This window comes from Callithrix jacchus, chromosome 21, assembly GCF_049354715.1.
Source record: "Callithrix jacchus isolate 240 chromosome 21, calJac240_pri, whole genome shotgun sequence".
Classification (NCBI taxonomy): Eukaryota; Metazoa; Chordata; class Mammalia; order Primates; family Cebidae; genus Callithrix; species Callithrix jacchus.
Window position 1 is genome coordinate 18,622,813 of NC_133522.1, and position 12,788 is coordinate 18,635,600.

The 12,788-nt window shown below is 36.8% G+C and overlaps 1 protein-coding gene across 1 annotated transcript in view; it reads left to right on the top strand.

Annotated features, from left to right (window-relative positions):
- Positions 1-12,242, top strand: part of LOC100391789 (uncharacterized) — a 104,588-nt gene extending 92,346 nt beyond the window's left edge. The window contains exon 11 of the mRNA XM_078358595.1: positions 8,253-12,242. Coding sequence (XP_078214721.1) covers positions 8,253-8,512 — 260 coding nt within the window. The 3' untranslated portion in view covers positions 8,513-12,242. The remainder of the gene's footprint in view (positions 1-8,252) is intronic.
- Positions 12,243-12,788: the final 546 nt, after the last annotated feature.

The following is a 12,788-nucleotide window of genomic DNA, read 5'->3' on the forward strand; positions in this document are numbered from 1 at the left end:
TGCCTGAACCCAGGAGGCGGAGGTTGCGGTGAGCCGATATCGCGCCATTGCAATCCAGCCTGGGTAACAAGAGCGAAACTCTGTCTCAAAAACAAAAAAAAAGATCAGTAGGCCAGGCAGGGTGCCTCACACCTGTAATCCCAGCACTTTGGGAGGCCGAGGCAGGTGGATCACCTGAGGTCAAGAGTTTGAGACCAACCTGGCCAACATGGCAAAGCCCTGTCTTTACTAAAAAATATAAAAAATTAGCTGGGCACGGTGTCAGGTGCCTGTAATCATGTCTTCTTGGGAGGCCGAGGCAGGAAAATCGCTAGAACCCAGGAAGTGGCAGTTACAGTGAGCCAAGATTGCACCATTGCCCTTCAGCCTGGGAGACAGAGCAAGACTTTGTCTCAGAAAAGAAAAAAAATCAGTAAATAATCACATTGGAAAAAATTTTTCTCTTATGAAATTGAACAAACGTTTATTAAAGCAATTTTAAGTTGTATGAGATTTTGGTGTCACAGTTTTATAATTTTACTAAGAACATCTAGCATTATAAAATGTTATAAAACAGGATTAAAAAATAGCTCAGTTTAGAATTTAATTAAGATGAAGTATTTCTGCCACTGGAGTCTTGTGTCTCTGAGTCATTACTGTATCATCAGTTAATATTTACATATTTCATTTTAATCTCAGGGACTAGTATATAATCATAGCACTAAGCTTATTGGCTAGATAATGATATATCCAATATATCCACAATAATTTTAATAATTTTTAATAAGCACTTATTTTGTAAGTAATGATTGATGAGAAGGAATAATGAAACTAGTTAGCTAAGATTATTAATATACTGTGAAAGCTAGTCCATGTCCGAATTGCTGATTTAATAATAGTTTTGGAAGTATGGATGTCAAATTGGAACAGTCTGATATCACTACAATTCAGTACAATTCAATATTCAGTTTGTTAAAGTTTAGTTTTTCATTTTTACCAAAACATGAATAGTTAAATACCACTTAACAATGGGGTTATGTTCTGAGAAATGCACCATTAGGTGATTTTGTCATTGTGCGAACATCATAGAGTGTACTTAAACATAGATCATATAGCTGACTATACATCTAGGCTATTTGACATGGCCTGTTTCTTCTATACTGCAAACCCTTGCAGCATCTTATGTACTGATGCTGTAGACAACTGTAACACAATGGTATTTATCAAAACCTATCTAAACATAGAAATGCATAAAATGGGATATGAAATATAAAAGATGGTACACCTATATAGGAGAGATCCATTATAATCTTACAGGTCCAGTGTCTTATATGTGGTGCATCGTTACCTGAAATGTCACTATGTGGTACATGACTGTCTATTATTTCATTAGATTTTTCAACATTATTTTTAATTTTTTATTGCATTTTAGGTTTGGGGGTACATGTGCAGAACATGCAAGACAGTTGCATAGGTACACACATGGCAGTGTGTTTTGCTTTCTTTCTCCCCTTCACCCACATTTGGCATTTCTCTCCAGGCTATCCCTCCCCACCTCCCCCTCCCACTGGCCACCCCCATTTCCCCCCAATAGACCCCAGTGTTTAGTACTCTTCTCTCTGTGTCCATGTGTTCTCATTTTTCATCACCCACCTATGAGTGAGAATATGCGGTGTTTCGTTTTCTGTTCTTGTGTCAGTTTGCTGAGGATGATGTTCTCCAGATTCATCCATGTCCCTACAAACCACACAAACTCATCATTTCTGATTGCTGCATAATATTCCATGGTGTATATGTGCCACATTTTTCAAATCCAGTCTATTATCAATGGGCATTTGGGTTAATTCCAGGTCTTTGCTATTGTAAATAGTGCTGCAATGAACATTCATGTACATGTGTCCTTATAGTAGAACGATTTATAGTTTTTGGATATATACCCAGTAATGGGATTGCTGGGTCAAATGGAATTTCTATTTCTAAGGCCTTGAGGAATCGCCACACTGTCTTCCACAGTGGTTGAACTAATTTACACTCCCACCAACAGTGTAAAAGTGTTCCTTTTTCTCCACATCCTCTCCAGCATCTTTGTCTCCAGATTTTTTAATGATTGCCATTCTAACTGGCGTGAGATGGTATCTCAATGTGGTTTTGATTTGCATCTCTCTGATGACCAGTGACGATGAGCATTTTTTCTTTTTTTTTTTAATTTTTTATTGGATTATAGGTTTTGGGGTACATGAGCAGAGCATGCAAGACAGTTGCGTAGGTACACACATGGCAGTGTGCTTTGCTTTTCTTCTCCCCTTCACCCACATTTGGCATTTCTCCCCAGGCTATCCCTCCCCACCTCCCCCTCCCACTGGCCCTCCCCTTTTCCCCCCAATAGACCCCAGTGTTTAGTACTCCCCTTTCTGTGTCCATGTGTTCTCATTTTTCTTCACCCACCTATGAGTGAGAATATGCGGTGTTTCATTTTCTGTTCTTGTGTCAGTTTGCTGAGGATGATGTTTTCCAGATTCATCCATGTCCCTACAAACAACACGAACTCATCATTTCTGATTGCTGCATAATATTCCATGGTGTATATGTGCCACATTTTTCCAATCCAGTCTATTATCAATGGGCATTTGGGTTGATTCCAGGTCTTTGCTATTGTAAACAGTGCTGCAATGAACATTCGTGTACATGTGTCCTTATAGTAGAACGATTTATAGTCTTTTGGATATATACCCAGTAATGGGATTGCTGGGTCAAATGGAATTTCTATTTCTAAGGCCTTGAGGAATCGCCACACTGTCTTCCACAATGGTTGAACTAATTTACACTCCCACCAACAGTGTAAAAGTGTTCCTTTTTCTCCACATCCTCTCCAGCATCTGTTGTCTCCAGATTTTTTAATGATCGCCATTCTAACCGGCGTGAGATGCTATCTCAATGTGGTTTTGATTTGCATCTCTCTGATGACCAGTGACGATGAGCATTTTTTCATATGATTGTTGGCCTCATATATGTCTTCTTTCGTAAAGTATCTGTTCATATCCTTTGCCCACTTTTGAATGGGCTTGTTTGTTTTTTTCCTGTAAATCTGCTTGAGTTGTTTGTAAATTCTGGATATCAGCCCTTTGTCAGATGGGTAGACTGCGAAAATTTTTTCCCATTCTGTTGGTTGCCGATCCACTCTAGTGACTGTTTCTTTTGCCGTGCAGAAGCTGTGGAGTTTCATTAGGTCCCATTTGTCTATTTTGGCTTTTGTTGCCAATGCTCTTGGTGTTTTGTTCATGAAGTCCTTGCCTACTCCTATGTCCTGGATAGTTTTGCCTAGATTTCCTTCTAGGGTTTTTATGGTGCCAGGTCTTATGTTTAAGTCTTTAATCCATCTGGAGTTAATTTTAGTGTAAGGTGTCAGGAAGGGGTCCAGTTTCTGCTTTCTGCACATGGCTAGCCAGTTTTCCCAACACCATTTGTTAAACATGGAATCCTTGCCCCATTGCTTGTTTTTGTCGGGTTTATCAAAGATTGTATAGTTATATGTATGTTGTGTTGCCTCCGGTGCCTCTGTTTTGTTCCATTGGTCTATATCTCTGTTTGATACCAGTACCATGCTGTTTTGATTACTGTAGCCTTGTAGTATAGTTTGAAATCCGGTAGTGTGATGCCCCCCGCTGTGTTCTTTTTGCTTAGAATTGACTTGGCTATGTGGGCTCTCTTTTGGTTCCATATGAAGTTCATGGTGGTTTTTTCCAGTTCTGTGAAGAAAGTCAATGGTAGCTTGATGGGGATAGCGTTGATTCTGTAAATTACTTTGGGCAGTATAGCCATTTTCACGATATTAATTTTTCCTAACCATGAACATGGAATGTTTCTCCATCTGTTTGTGTCCTCTCTGATTTCGTTGAGCAGTGGTTTGTAGTTCTCCTTGAAGAGGTACCTTACGTTCCTTGTGAGTTGTATTCCAAGGTATTTTATTCTTTTAGTAGCAATTGCGAATGGCAGTTCGTTCTTGGTTTGGCTTTCTTTAAGTCTGTTATTGGTGTAGAGGAATGCTTGTCATTTTTTCACATTGATTTTATATCCTGATACTTTGCTGAAGTTGCTTATCAGTTTCAGGAGTTTTTGGGCTGAGGCAATGGGGTCTCCTAGGTATACTATCATGTCGTCTGCAAATAGAGACAATTTGGCTTCCACCTTTCCTATTTGAATACCCTTTATTTCTTTTTCTTGCCTGATTGCTCTGACTAGAACTTCCAGTACTATATTGAATAGGAGTGGTGAGAGAGGGCATCCTTGTCTAATGCCAGATTTCAAAGGGAATGCTTCCAGTTTTTGCCCATTCAGTAGGATATTGGCTGTTGGTTTGTCATAAATAGCTTTTATTACTTTGAGATACATTCCATCGATACCGAGTTTATTGAGGGTTTTTAGCATAAAGGGCTGTTGAATTTTGTCAAATGCCTTCTCTGCGTCAATTGAGATAATCATGTGGTTTTTGTTTTTGGTTCTGTTTACGTGGCGAATTACGTTGATAGACTTGCGTATGTTGAACCAGCCTTGCATCCCCGGGATGAATTCTACTTGATCATGATGAATAAGTTTTTTGATTTGCTGTTGCAATCGGCTTGCCAATATTTTATTGAAGATTTTTGCATCTATGTTCATCATGGATATTGGCCTGAGGTTTTCTTTTCTTGTTGGGTCTCTACCGGGTTTTGGTATCAGAATGATGCTGGTCTCATAAAATGATTTGGGAAGGATTCCCTCTTTTTGGATTGTTTGAAATAGTTTTAGAAGGAATGGTACCAGCTCCTCCATGTGTGTCTGGTAGAATTCGGCTGTGAACCCGTCTGGACCTGGGCTTTTTTTGTGTGGTAGGCTCTTAATTGCTGCCTCAACTTCAGACCTTGTTATTGGTCTATTCATTGTTTCAGCTTCCTCTTGGTTTAGGCTTGGGAGGACACAGGAGTCCAGGAATTTATCCATTTCTTCCAGGTTTACTAGTTTATGCGCATAGAGTTGTTTGTAATATTCTCTGATGATGGTTTGAATTTCTGTGGAATCTGTGGTAATTTCCCCACATTTTTTATTGCATCTATTTGGTTGTTCTCTCTTTTCTTTTTAATCAATCTGGCTAGTGGTCTGTCTATTTTGTTGATCTTTTCAAAAAAACAGCTCTTGGATTTATTGATTTTTTGAAGGGCTTTTTGGGTCTCAATCTCTTTCAGCTCAGCTCTAATCTTAGTTATTTCTTGTCTTCTGCTGGGTTTTGAGTTTTTTTGATCTTGCTCCTCTAGCTCTTTCAATTTTGATGATAGGGTGTCAATTTTGAATTTCTCCGTTCTCATATGAGCACTTATTGCTATATACTTTCCTCTAGAGACTGCCTTAAATGTGTCCCAGAGGTTCTGGCATGTTGTGTCTTCATTCTCATTGGTTTCAAAGTACTTCTTTATTTCTGCCTTCATTTCGTTGTTTACCCAGTCAACATTCAAGAGCCAGTTGTTCAGTTTCCATGAAGCTGTGCGGTTAGGGTTGGTTTCTGAATTCTGAGTTCTAACTTGATTGCAGTATGGTCTGAGAGGCTGTTTGTTATGATTTCAGTTGTTTTGCATTTGTTGAGCAGTGCTTTACTTCCAATTATGTGGTCAATTTTAGAGTAGGTGTGATGTGGTGCTGAGAAGAATGTGTATTCTGTGGATTTGGGGTGGAGAGTTCTGTAAATGTCTATCAGGTTTACTTGCTCAAGGTCTGAGTTCAAGCCCTGGATATCCTTGTTGATTTTCTGTCTGATTGATCTGTCTAGTATTGACAGTGGAGTGTTAAAGTCTCCCACTATTATTGTGTGGGAGTCTAAGTCCTTTTGTGTAAGTTATTAAGAACTTGCCTTATGTATCTGGGTGCTCCTGCATTGGGTCCATATATGTTTAGGATCGTTAGCTCTTCTTGTTGTATCGATCCTTTTACCATTATGTAATGGCCTTCTTTGTCTCTTTTGATCTTTGTTGTTTTAAAGTCTATTTTATCAGAGATGAGAATTGCAACTCCTGCTTTTTTTTGCTCTCCATTAGCTTGGTAAATCTTCCTCCATCTCTTTATTTTGAGCCTTTGTGTATCCTTACATGTGAGATGGGTTTCCTGTATACAGCACACTGATGGGTTTTGGATTTTTATCCAATTTGCCAGTCTGTGTCTTTTGATTGGTGCATTTAGTCCATTTACATTTAGGGTTAATATTGTTATGTGTGAATTTGATACTGCCATTTTGATGCTAAGTGGCTGTTTTTCCTGTTAGTTGTTGTAGATTCTTCATTATGTTGATGCTCTTTAGCATTTAGTGTGAAATTGGAATGGCTGGTACTGGTACCTTTCTATGTGTAGTGCCTCTTTTAGGAGCTCTTTTAAAGCAGGCCTGGTGGTGACAAAATCTCTGAGTACTTGCTTGTTCGCAAAGGCTTTTATTTTTCCTTCACTTCTGAAGCTCAGTTTGGCTGGATATGAAATTCTGGGTTGAAAGTTCTTTTCTTTAAGAATGTTGAATATTGGCCCCCACTCTCTTCTGGCTTGTAGTGTTTCTGCCGAGAGATCTGCTGTGAGTCTGATGGGCTTCCCTTTGTGGGTGACCCAAACTTTCTCTCTGGCTACCCTTAGTATTCTCTCCTTTATTTCAATGCTGTTGAATCTGACGATTATGTGCCTTGGGGTTGCTCTTCTTGCAGAATATCTTTGTGGTGTTCTCTGTATTTCCTGCAATTGAGTGTTGGCCTGTCTTGCTAGGTGGGGGAAATTTTCCTGGATGATGTCCTGAAGAGTATTTTCCAGCTTGGATTCATTCTCTTCGTCCCCTTCTGGTACACCTATCAAACGTAGGTTAGGTCTTTTCACATAGTCCCACATTTCTTGGAGACTTTGTTCATTCCTTTTTCCACTTTTTTCTCTAATCTTGGTTTCTCTTTTTATTTCATTGAGTTGATCTTCGACTTCAGATATTCTTTCTTCTGCTTGGTCAATTCGGCTATTGAAACTTGTGCAAGCTTCGCGAAGTTCTCGTATTGTGTTTTTCAGCTCCTTAAATTCATTCATGTTCCTCTCTAAGTTATCCATTCTTGTTATCATTTCCTCATATCTTTTTTTAAGTTCCTTACTTTCTTTGCATTGATTTAATACATGTTCTTTTAGCTCACAAATGTTTCTCATTATCCACCTTCTGAAGTCTAATTCCATCATTTCGTCACAGTCATTCTCCGTCCAGCTTTGTTCCCTTGCTGGTGAGGAGTTTTGGTCCTTTCTAGGAGGCGAGGTGTTCTGGTTTCGGGTGTTTTCCTCTTTTTTGCGCTGGTTTCTTCCCATCTTTGTGGATTTGCCCGCTTGTCGTCTGCGTAGTTGCTGACTTTTCGATTGGGTCTCTGAGTGGACACACAGAATGTTGATGATGAAGTATTTCTGTTGCTTGTTTTTTCTTCTACCAGTCTAGCCCCTTTGCTGTATGACTGCTGAGGTCCGCTCCAGACCCTGCTTGTCTGGGGTGCACCTCTAGCAGCTGTGGCACAGCGAGGGATGCTACCAGTTTCTTTTTCTGCTATCTTTGTCCCAGGATGATGCCTGCATAATGTCAGTCTTTTGGATATAGAGGGGTCAGGGAGCTGCTTGAGGAGACAGTTTGTACTTTATAGGAGCTCAATTGCTGAGCTGTGAGCTGTGTTGTTCATGCAGGGCTGTTAGGCTGCTATGTTTGATTCTGCTGCAACAGAGCTCATTAAAAAAACCCTTTTTTTCTCAAATGCTCTGTGTTGAGGGGTTTGGGCTTTATTTATGGATGTCCGTTGTGGTCCTGCCCAGCTAGGACGCAGACTAGCCACTGTTTGCCTGCCGAGGCTCTGCCCTGCTGTTGTGAGGCTCGCCCTGGCTCTGCTGTTCTGCTGTGTTCTCCGCCACGCCCTGCGGTGGAGTCTCTCTGTTGTAGCAGGTTGCCTCAGCAACAGCAGGCTGGGTCAGCAGTGGGAGTGTATCTCAGTAGGGACGGGTTGCCTCAGCAACGGCTGGCTGCATCAGCAATGGGCATGTATCTCAGTTGGGGTGGGTTGCCTCAGTAATGGTGGATGCCCCTGCCCCACAGAGCATCTCAGGATGTCTGCACAGGGTTTGTTTGTAATCGCGGTTTTGTTCGTCCCACTAGGCCACCTCAATGCTCTGTCCCTGCAATCCCCTGGGCTGGCCCACTGTCCAAGTCTAGCTCAGTCTCAAGTCCAGCCCTCTCACGTCTCCATTTGCCGGTTCAACAGGGCACCCGGACAAGCACGACCTGTGGGGAGTGCTGGGCAGGGCCGGCCACCACCACCCAGGCTGCTGGCTTCATCAGGCGGAGGTTCTGCCTGGCGTCCTGTGTCTCCTCTTCACTTGGGAATTTGCCCGTTCTGTGGGCAACAAAGATCAGTCTGGAAATGCAGCTCTGACTCACCTCTCCGCAGACTCAACACAAGCTCCAATCCTGGGTTGTTCTCACAGCGCCATCTTCGGTATCCCCCCCTCCAAAAGCTTTTGAAATGGGGCCAAACCATATTTGGTTTAGCATATTTACATGTCAAACGAAAAACTGAAACTGTTTCACACAGTTTTAATGAATAACCTTAGTAAATAATTCTAGGTGGGTAATTTTTATCTTTCAAAACTAAGTATTTTTCTTACCCTCTTTTTGCTCGTTTGATAAAAGGGAATCTGATTCTCAATATGTAGGATGTCTCATTCCTCTGACTTCTTTCAATTTTTTATCTTTGTCTTAGATTTCCTACAGTTTATACCTATGTGTGTATGTATACACAAATTACATATATACACACATATGTATATGGTTTTGTATATAATTTGTATTTATCCTGCTTGTTCTCTGAGCTTCCTCAATGTTTGGTTTGGTGTCTTTCTCTAATTTTAGGAAATTTCTCTAATTTTAGAAAATATATTAAGTATATTTAATGTATAACTATATATATACATATATATGATGAGTAGCAGAACTGCTAAGAAGCTAATGAAGCATAACATACATGGCTGTTACTCCTATGGGCTTCTTTCAAGCACAGGGAGAGATCTTAATAATATAGTCACAAGATATTACAAAATTTATAAAATTATGTCTTTTCACAGAAGTCAGGAATTATTTTTTCTCCTTTCTTCTTTTCATACTCTCCTCTCATCTCAGTGTTTCAGTTATAATTATTGCTTCTATTATAGTAATCTGAACATATTACCTTATGGCAACCATTTAGATGCCTCTCTAAAAATTAAAAAGCCTTCATTTATTGTGTCGCTGTTTAAATTAAGAATATATATTTATTCCTATGTATTTAGAAATATTATTTTATTAATGAATTACTATAAGCTACTAAGGCTTATGATCTTAATTTTAGATAAAATCAACACATTATAAAATGTTCTGAAAATGATGATATCTAATTTGTAATATCAACAGCCCTATAACAACATAACATGCTGAAAACAAGCATAGGAGTTCTCAATTTCTTTTTCATTCTAATCTTCCAAAAGAAATGAAATTGCAGTTATATAAACAGATCTTTGATCACCACAGTAACCAGCGTCTGGTAAGAGTTTTTCAGAAGCTCGTCAGGATCACAGCCCACACACATATACTCGAAAAAAGAAAAAACATATATATATAAAATGCTGTAAGATTTAACATAATTTATACAGAAGCTATTAGTGGGCTTTATGATGTTAAAGTAGTTAATATATTTGTAGTCCTGGATGTAGTTTTTGTTACCAACTACTAAATTTAACCAACACCTAATGAGCAACTGTTTTACTTTACAGGCCACTATGTCAAGCACAAAAATGGATTAGGTAGATAGAAGGATAGATAGAATGATAGATAGATAGATTATAGGCCTTTCTAAAATTATTGAAAAATCTAAATAATAAGTTAATAAATACACTTAAATTTAAAAAATAAAAATATAATACATGTTTTAAGATATAAGAATTATGAAACAATCATACCTATAAAATTTGAAAGTTAATATTTATTATTGCATATATTTATCAGATACAATGTGATTTTTGATATATTTATACATTGTGGGATGCTAAAATCAGGATAATTAATATATTTATCACCTCACTTAGCCTTTTTTTGTTTTGAGAACATTTAAAATATTCTGCTAGTAATTTTCAAAGTATATAGTAAATTATTATTAACTATTGTTATTTCATTGTAAAATAAATCTCCAGTACTATAGACAAAGACTATAATGTAGGTATTATGTATATCTAATTATAAACATAAAGAGGTATGTTTTATTCAATTAGGTAGATAGATGATAGATGATAGATAGATAGATAGATAGATAGATAGATAGATAGATAGATGATAGATAGATTTGAATTAAACAAATAGCCTAGACCATGTTATCTTGGGCAAGTTATTGAAATTCTTTCTCTCCCATTTGTTAAAAGTAGATTGCAATAGCCACATTAGTTTCATTGCATGAATAAACAATACATGCAAAGTAATCACAGACATTGCCATATGGATATTGTTGGTTCAAACATCATTGTTATCATTATTACAACCAATAAAAATGTATTAGGATACTTAGTAGTCATGAGATCACCGTTTCCAGGTAAGTCAGGAAAGCCTTCTATGTTTAGGTGAACTAAAAATGAATGTAATCACTGCAGGAACTTAAGAATGGCTAGCTGTTTTGAAAGAAGTCAGAGGAATCCATTGGAAGATAGATTACTATAGAAAGTACACTCTGGTTTTACCACAAGTTTGTAGTATACTGAAGATTTGTGTATTTGTGTGTATACATGAATTGAGGAGGCTGAGAGGGAGGAGTGCAAGTCACCTATAAATAACAGGGATGACTTTTCAAATTTTAGAGTTAAAAAAGCTACTAAATGGAAACAATGAAGACTAGACAAGATTAAATGGGTGTTCATGATTAAGCAAATAATTGAGTCTGTATGGGGAGAAAAGGTAAGCAAAGGAGAAGCCTAAGTAAGGTCCAGGATATTATGGAATTACCTAAAGTGGTCTCATGAATACTGTTTTGTTCTCCAAACATCCAAACACCTTTCACATGTTAGAATTTTCCTCTTTGATGAATATTAAAAGACAATGTTGTGATATTGCCAAGGAAAATGAACTATTGCAATGTGTCAGACTGTTGTGGAGAGCATTTTCCCGACAGTTTACAGGCTGTTAGTAATTTATAATTCATTACAGTTCTTATGTTCTATGAAGTTAAATGATGAGAGACCAAATTAATGTCTAACAAAATGTATTCACTTGAGTGTCCATTCATGTTTCTAGTACATTGTTCTTCATCTAGAAGATATTCATTAACCAAGTATAGTGTTATTAAGCATTGAATGCATTATAAAATAATACATTAATGTCTACCTGCATGCATTAAGAAATGTGTTGAACAGAGGTTTAGGTAGCTAGTACAACAAGGTACTTCAAAGTGCCTTTATTCAGAAACAGATTTCAACTGGGAAAGAATTATTACAGGGTACATCTGTAGTGTTCATGAATCAAGAAAAGAGCAAAATAAATTCATAAAAAAATTTTTTTAGAAAGCACTTAGATCTTTGATTTAATCTGTGAGGTTGAATAAGTTCATCTGTATGTGTTTTTTGTTTGGCTAGGTATGTTACTTATACTTGAGAAAAAATAATACATTTTTGAACTTTAAATGTTACTTTTAATGATTTTCGTTAATAAAATTTAAATGTATATAATTCAAATTCATTAATGAGTTATTATAATGTAATCTTTCAATATTCCTATGCATTCAAATTTATTATATTTTATTACAGAAAGTTGCAATTTTCTTCTAGAATATTACTTAGCAAGATCTTTATAGATTTATCCTCATCCTTACACAATGAAAGTTTTAACTAATTTTTACTGCCTTTAAATATTTTATTTTATATGTTAAAATATGTCGGTTTTTGTTAACATGAGTAATTTGTATATATAAGAATAATCTTTATTTTTCTTCCAAATACTTAACCAGATTATCACATTTGTTTTATTAACAAAAAATGCACAGTAAATTTTCTAATGGCAGCAATATTTTATGTGTATACTGTCATAGCTAATGCATATAGTGAAGTATATATACATATAGTTATCAAAATATATGTTGTAATATGTGTATATAATAATATGTAACTAAGTTTTGGAAACTTTTCTAAGTTTATTAATATATTTGTTTCTTTTAAAACTAATAAATGACATTTCATTACTGTACTCAAAATTAATAATAAGTAATTATTAAATAATAATTTAAATGTAGTGGCAAGTTCCAAAAGCTTTTGAAATGGGGCAAACCAGCTATAGGCATTATGTGCATTACTTCTTTAACTCTCAAATAGTCCCATGAACTATGTTCTTATTACCTGGATTTAGAGAATAAGATGTTAAGAATTGGATAGAAGAGATGATTTATATCAGTTAACAACCTTCAATATATTGGAGTCTGTACATAAATCTGGGTATTCTGACTCTAAAGCTAGCTTGTTCCTTCTTTGTTTGATTTTTTCTTTGTTTTTTAAAACAATACTTCATTCTTTATTCTTTTTAACTGTCATGGAAGTGCCAGGATTATTAATTTTTTATTTTTTTGAGAAAATTGGATATTTTTCACTTTGTCATTCTCACATTCCATGCTTACTAACCACCCTTGTTCACAATGTTGTTGGTTTTTTTTTTGGTCACATCTTTTTTTTTTTTTTTTTTTAATTTTTTATTGGATTATAGGTTTTGGGGTACATGAGCAGAGCATGCAAGACAG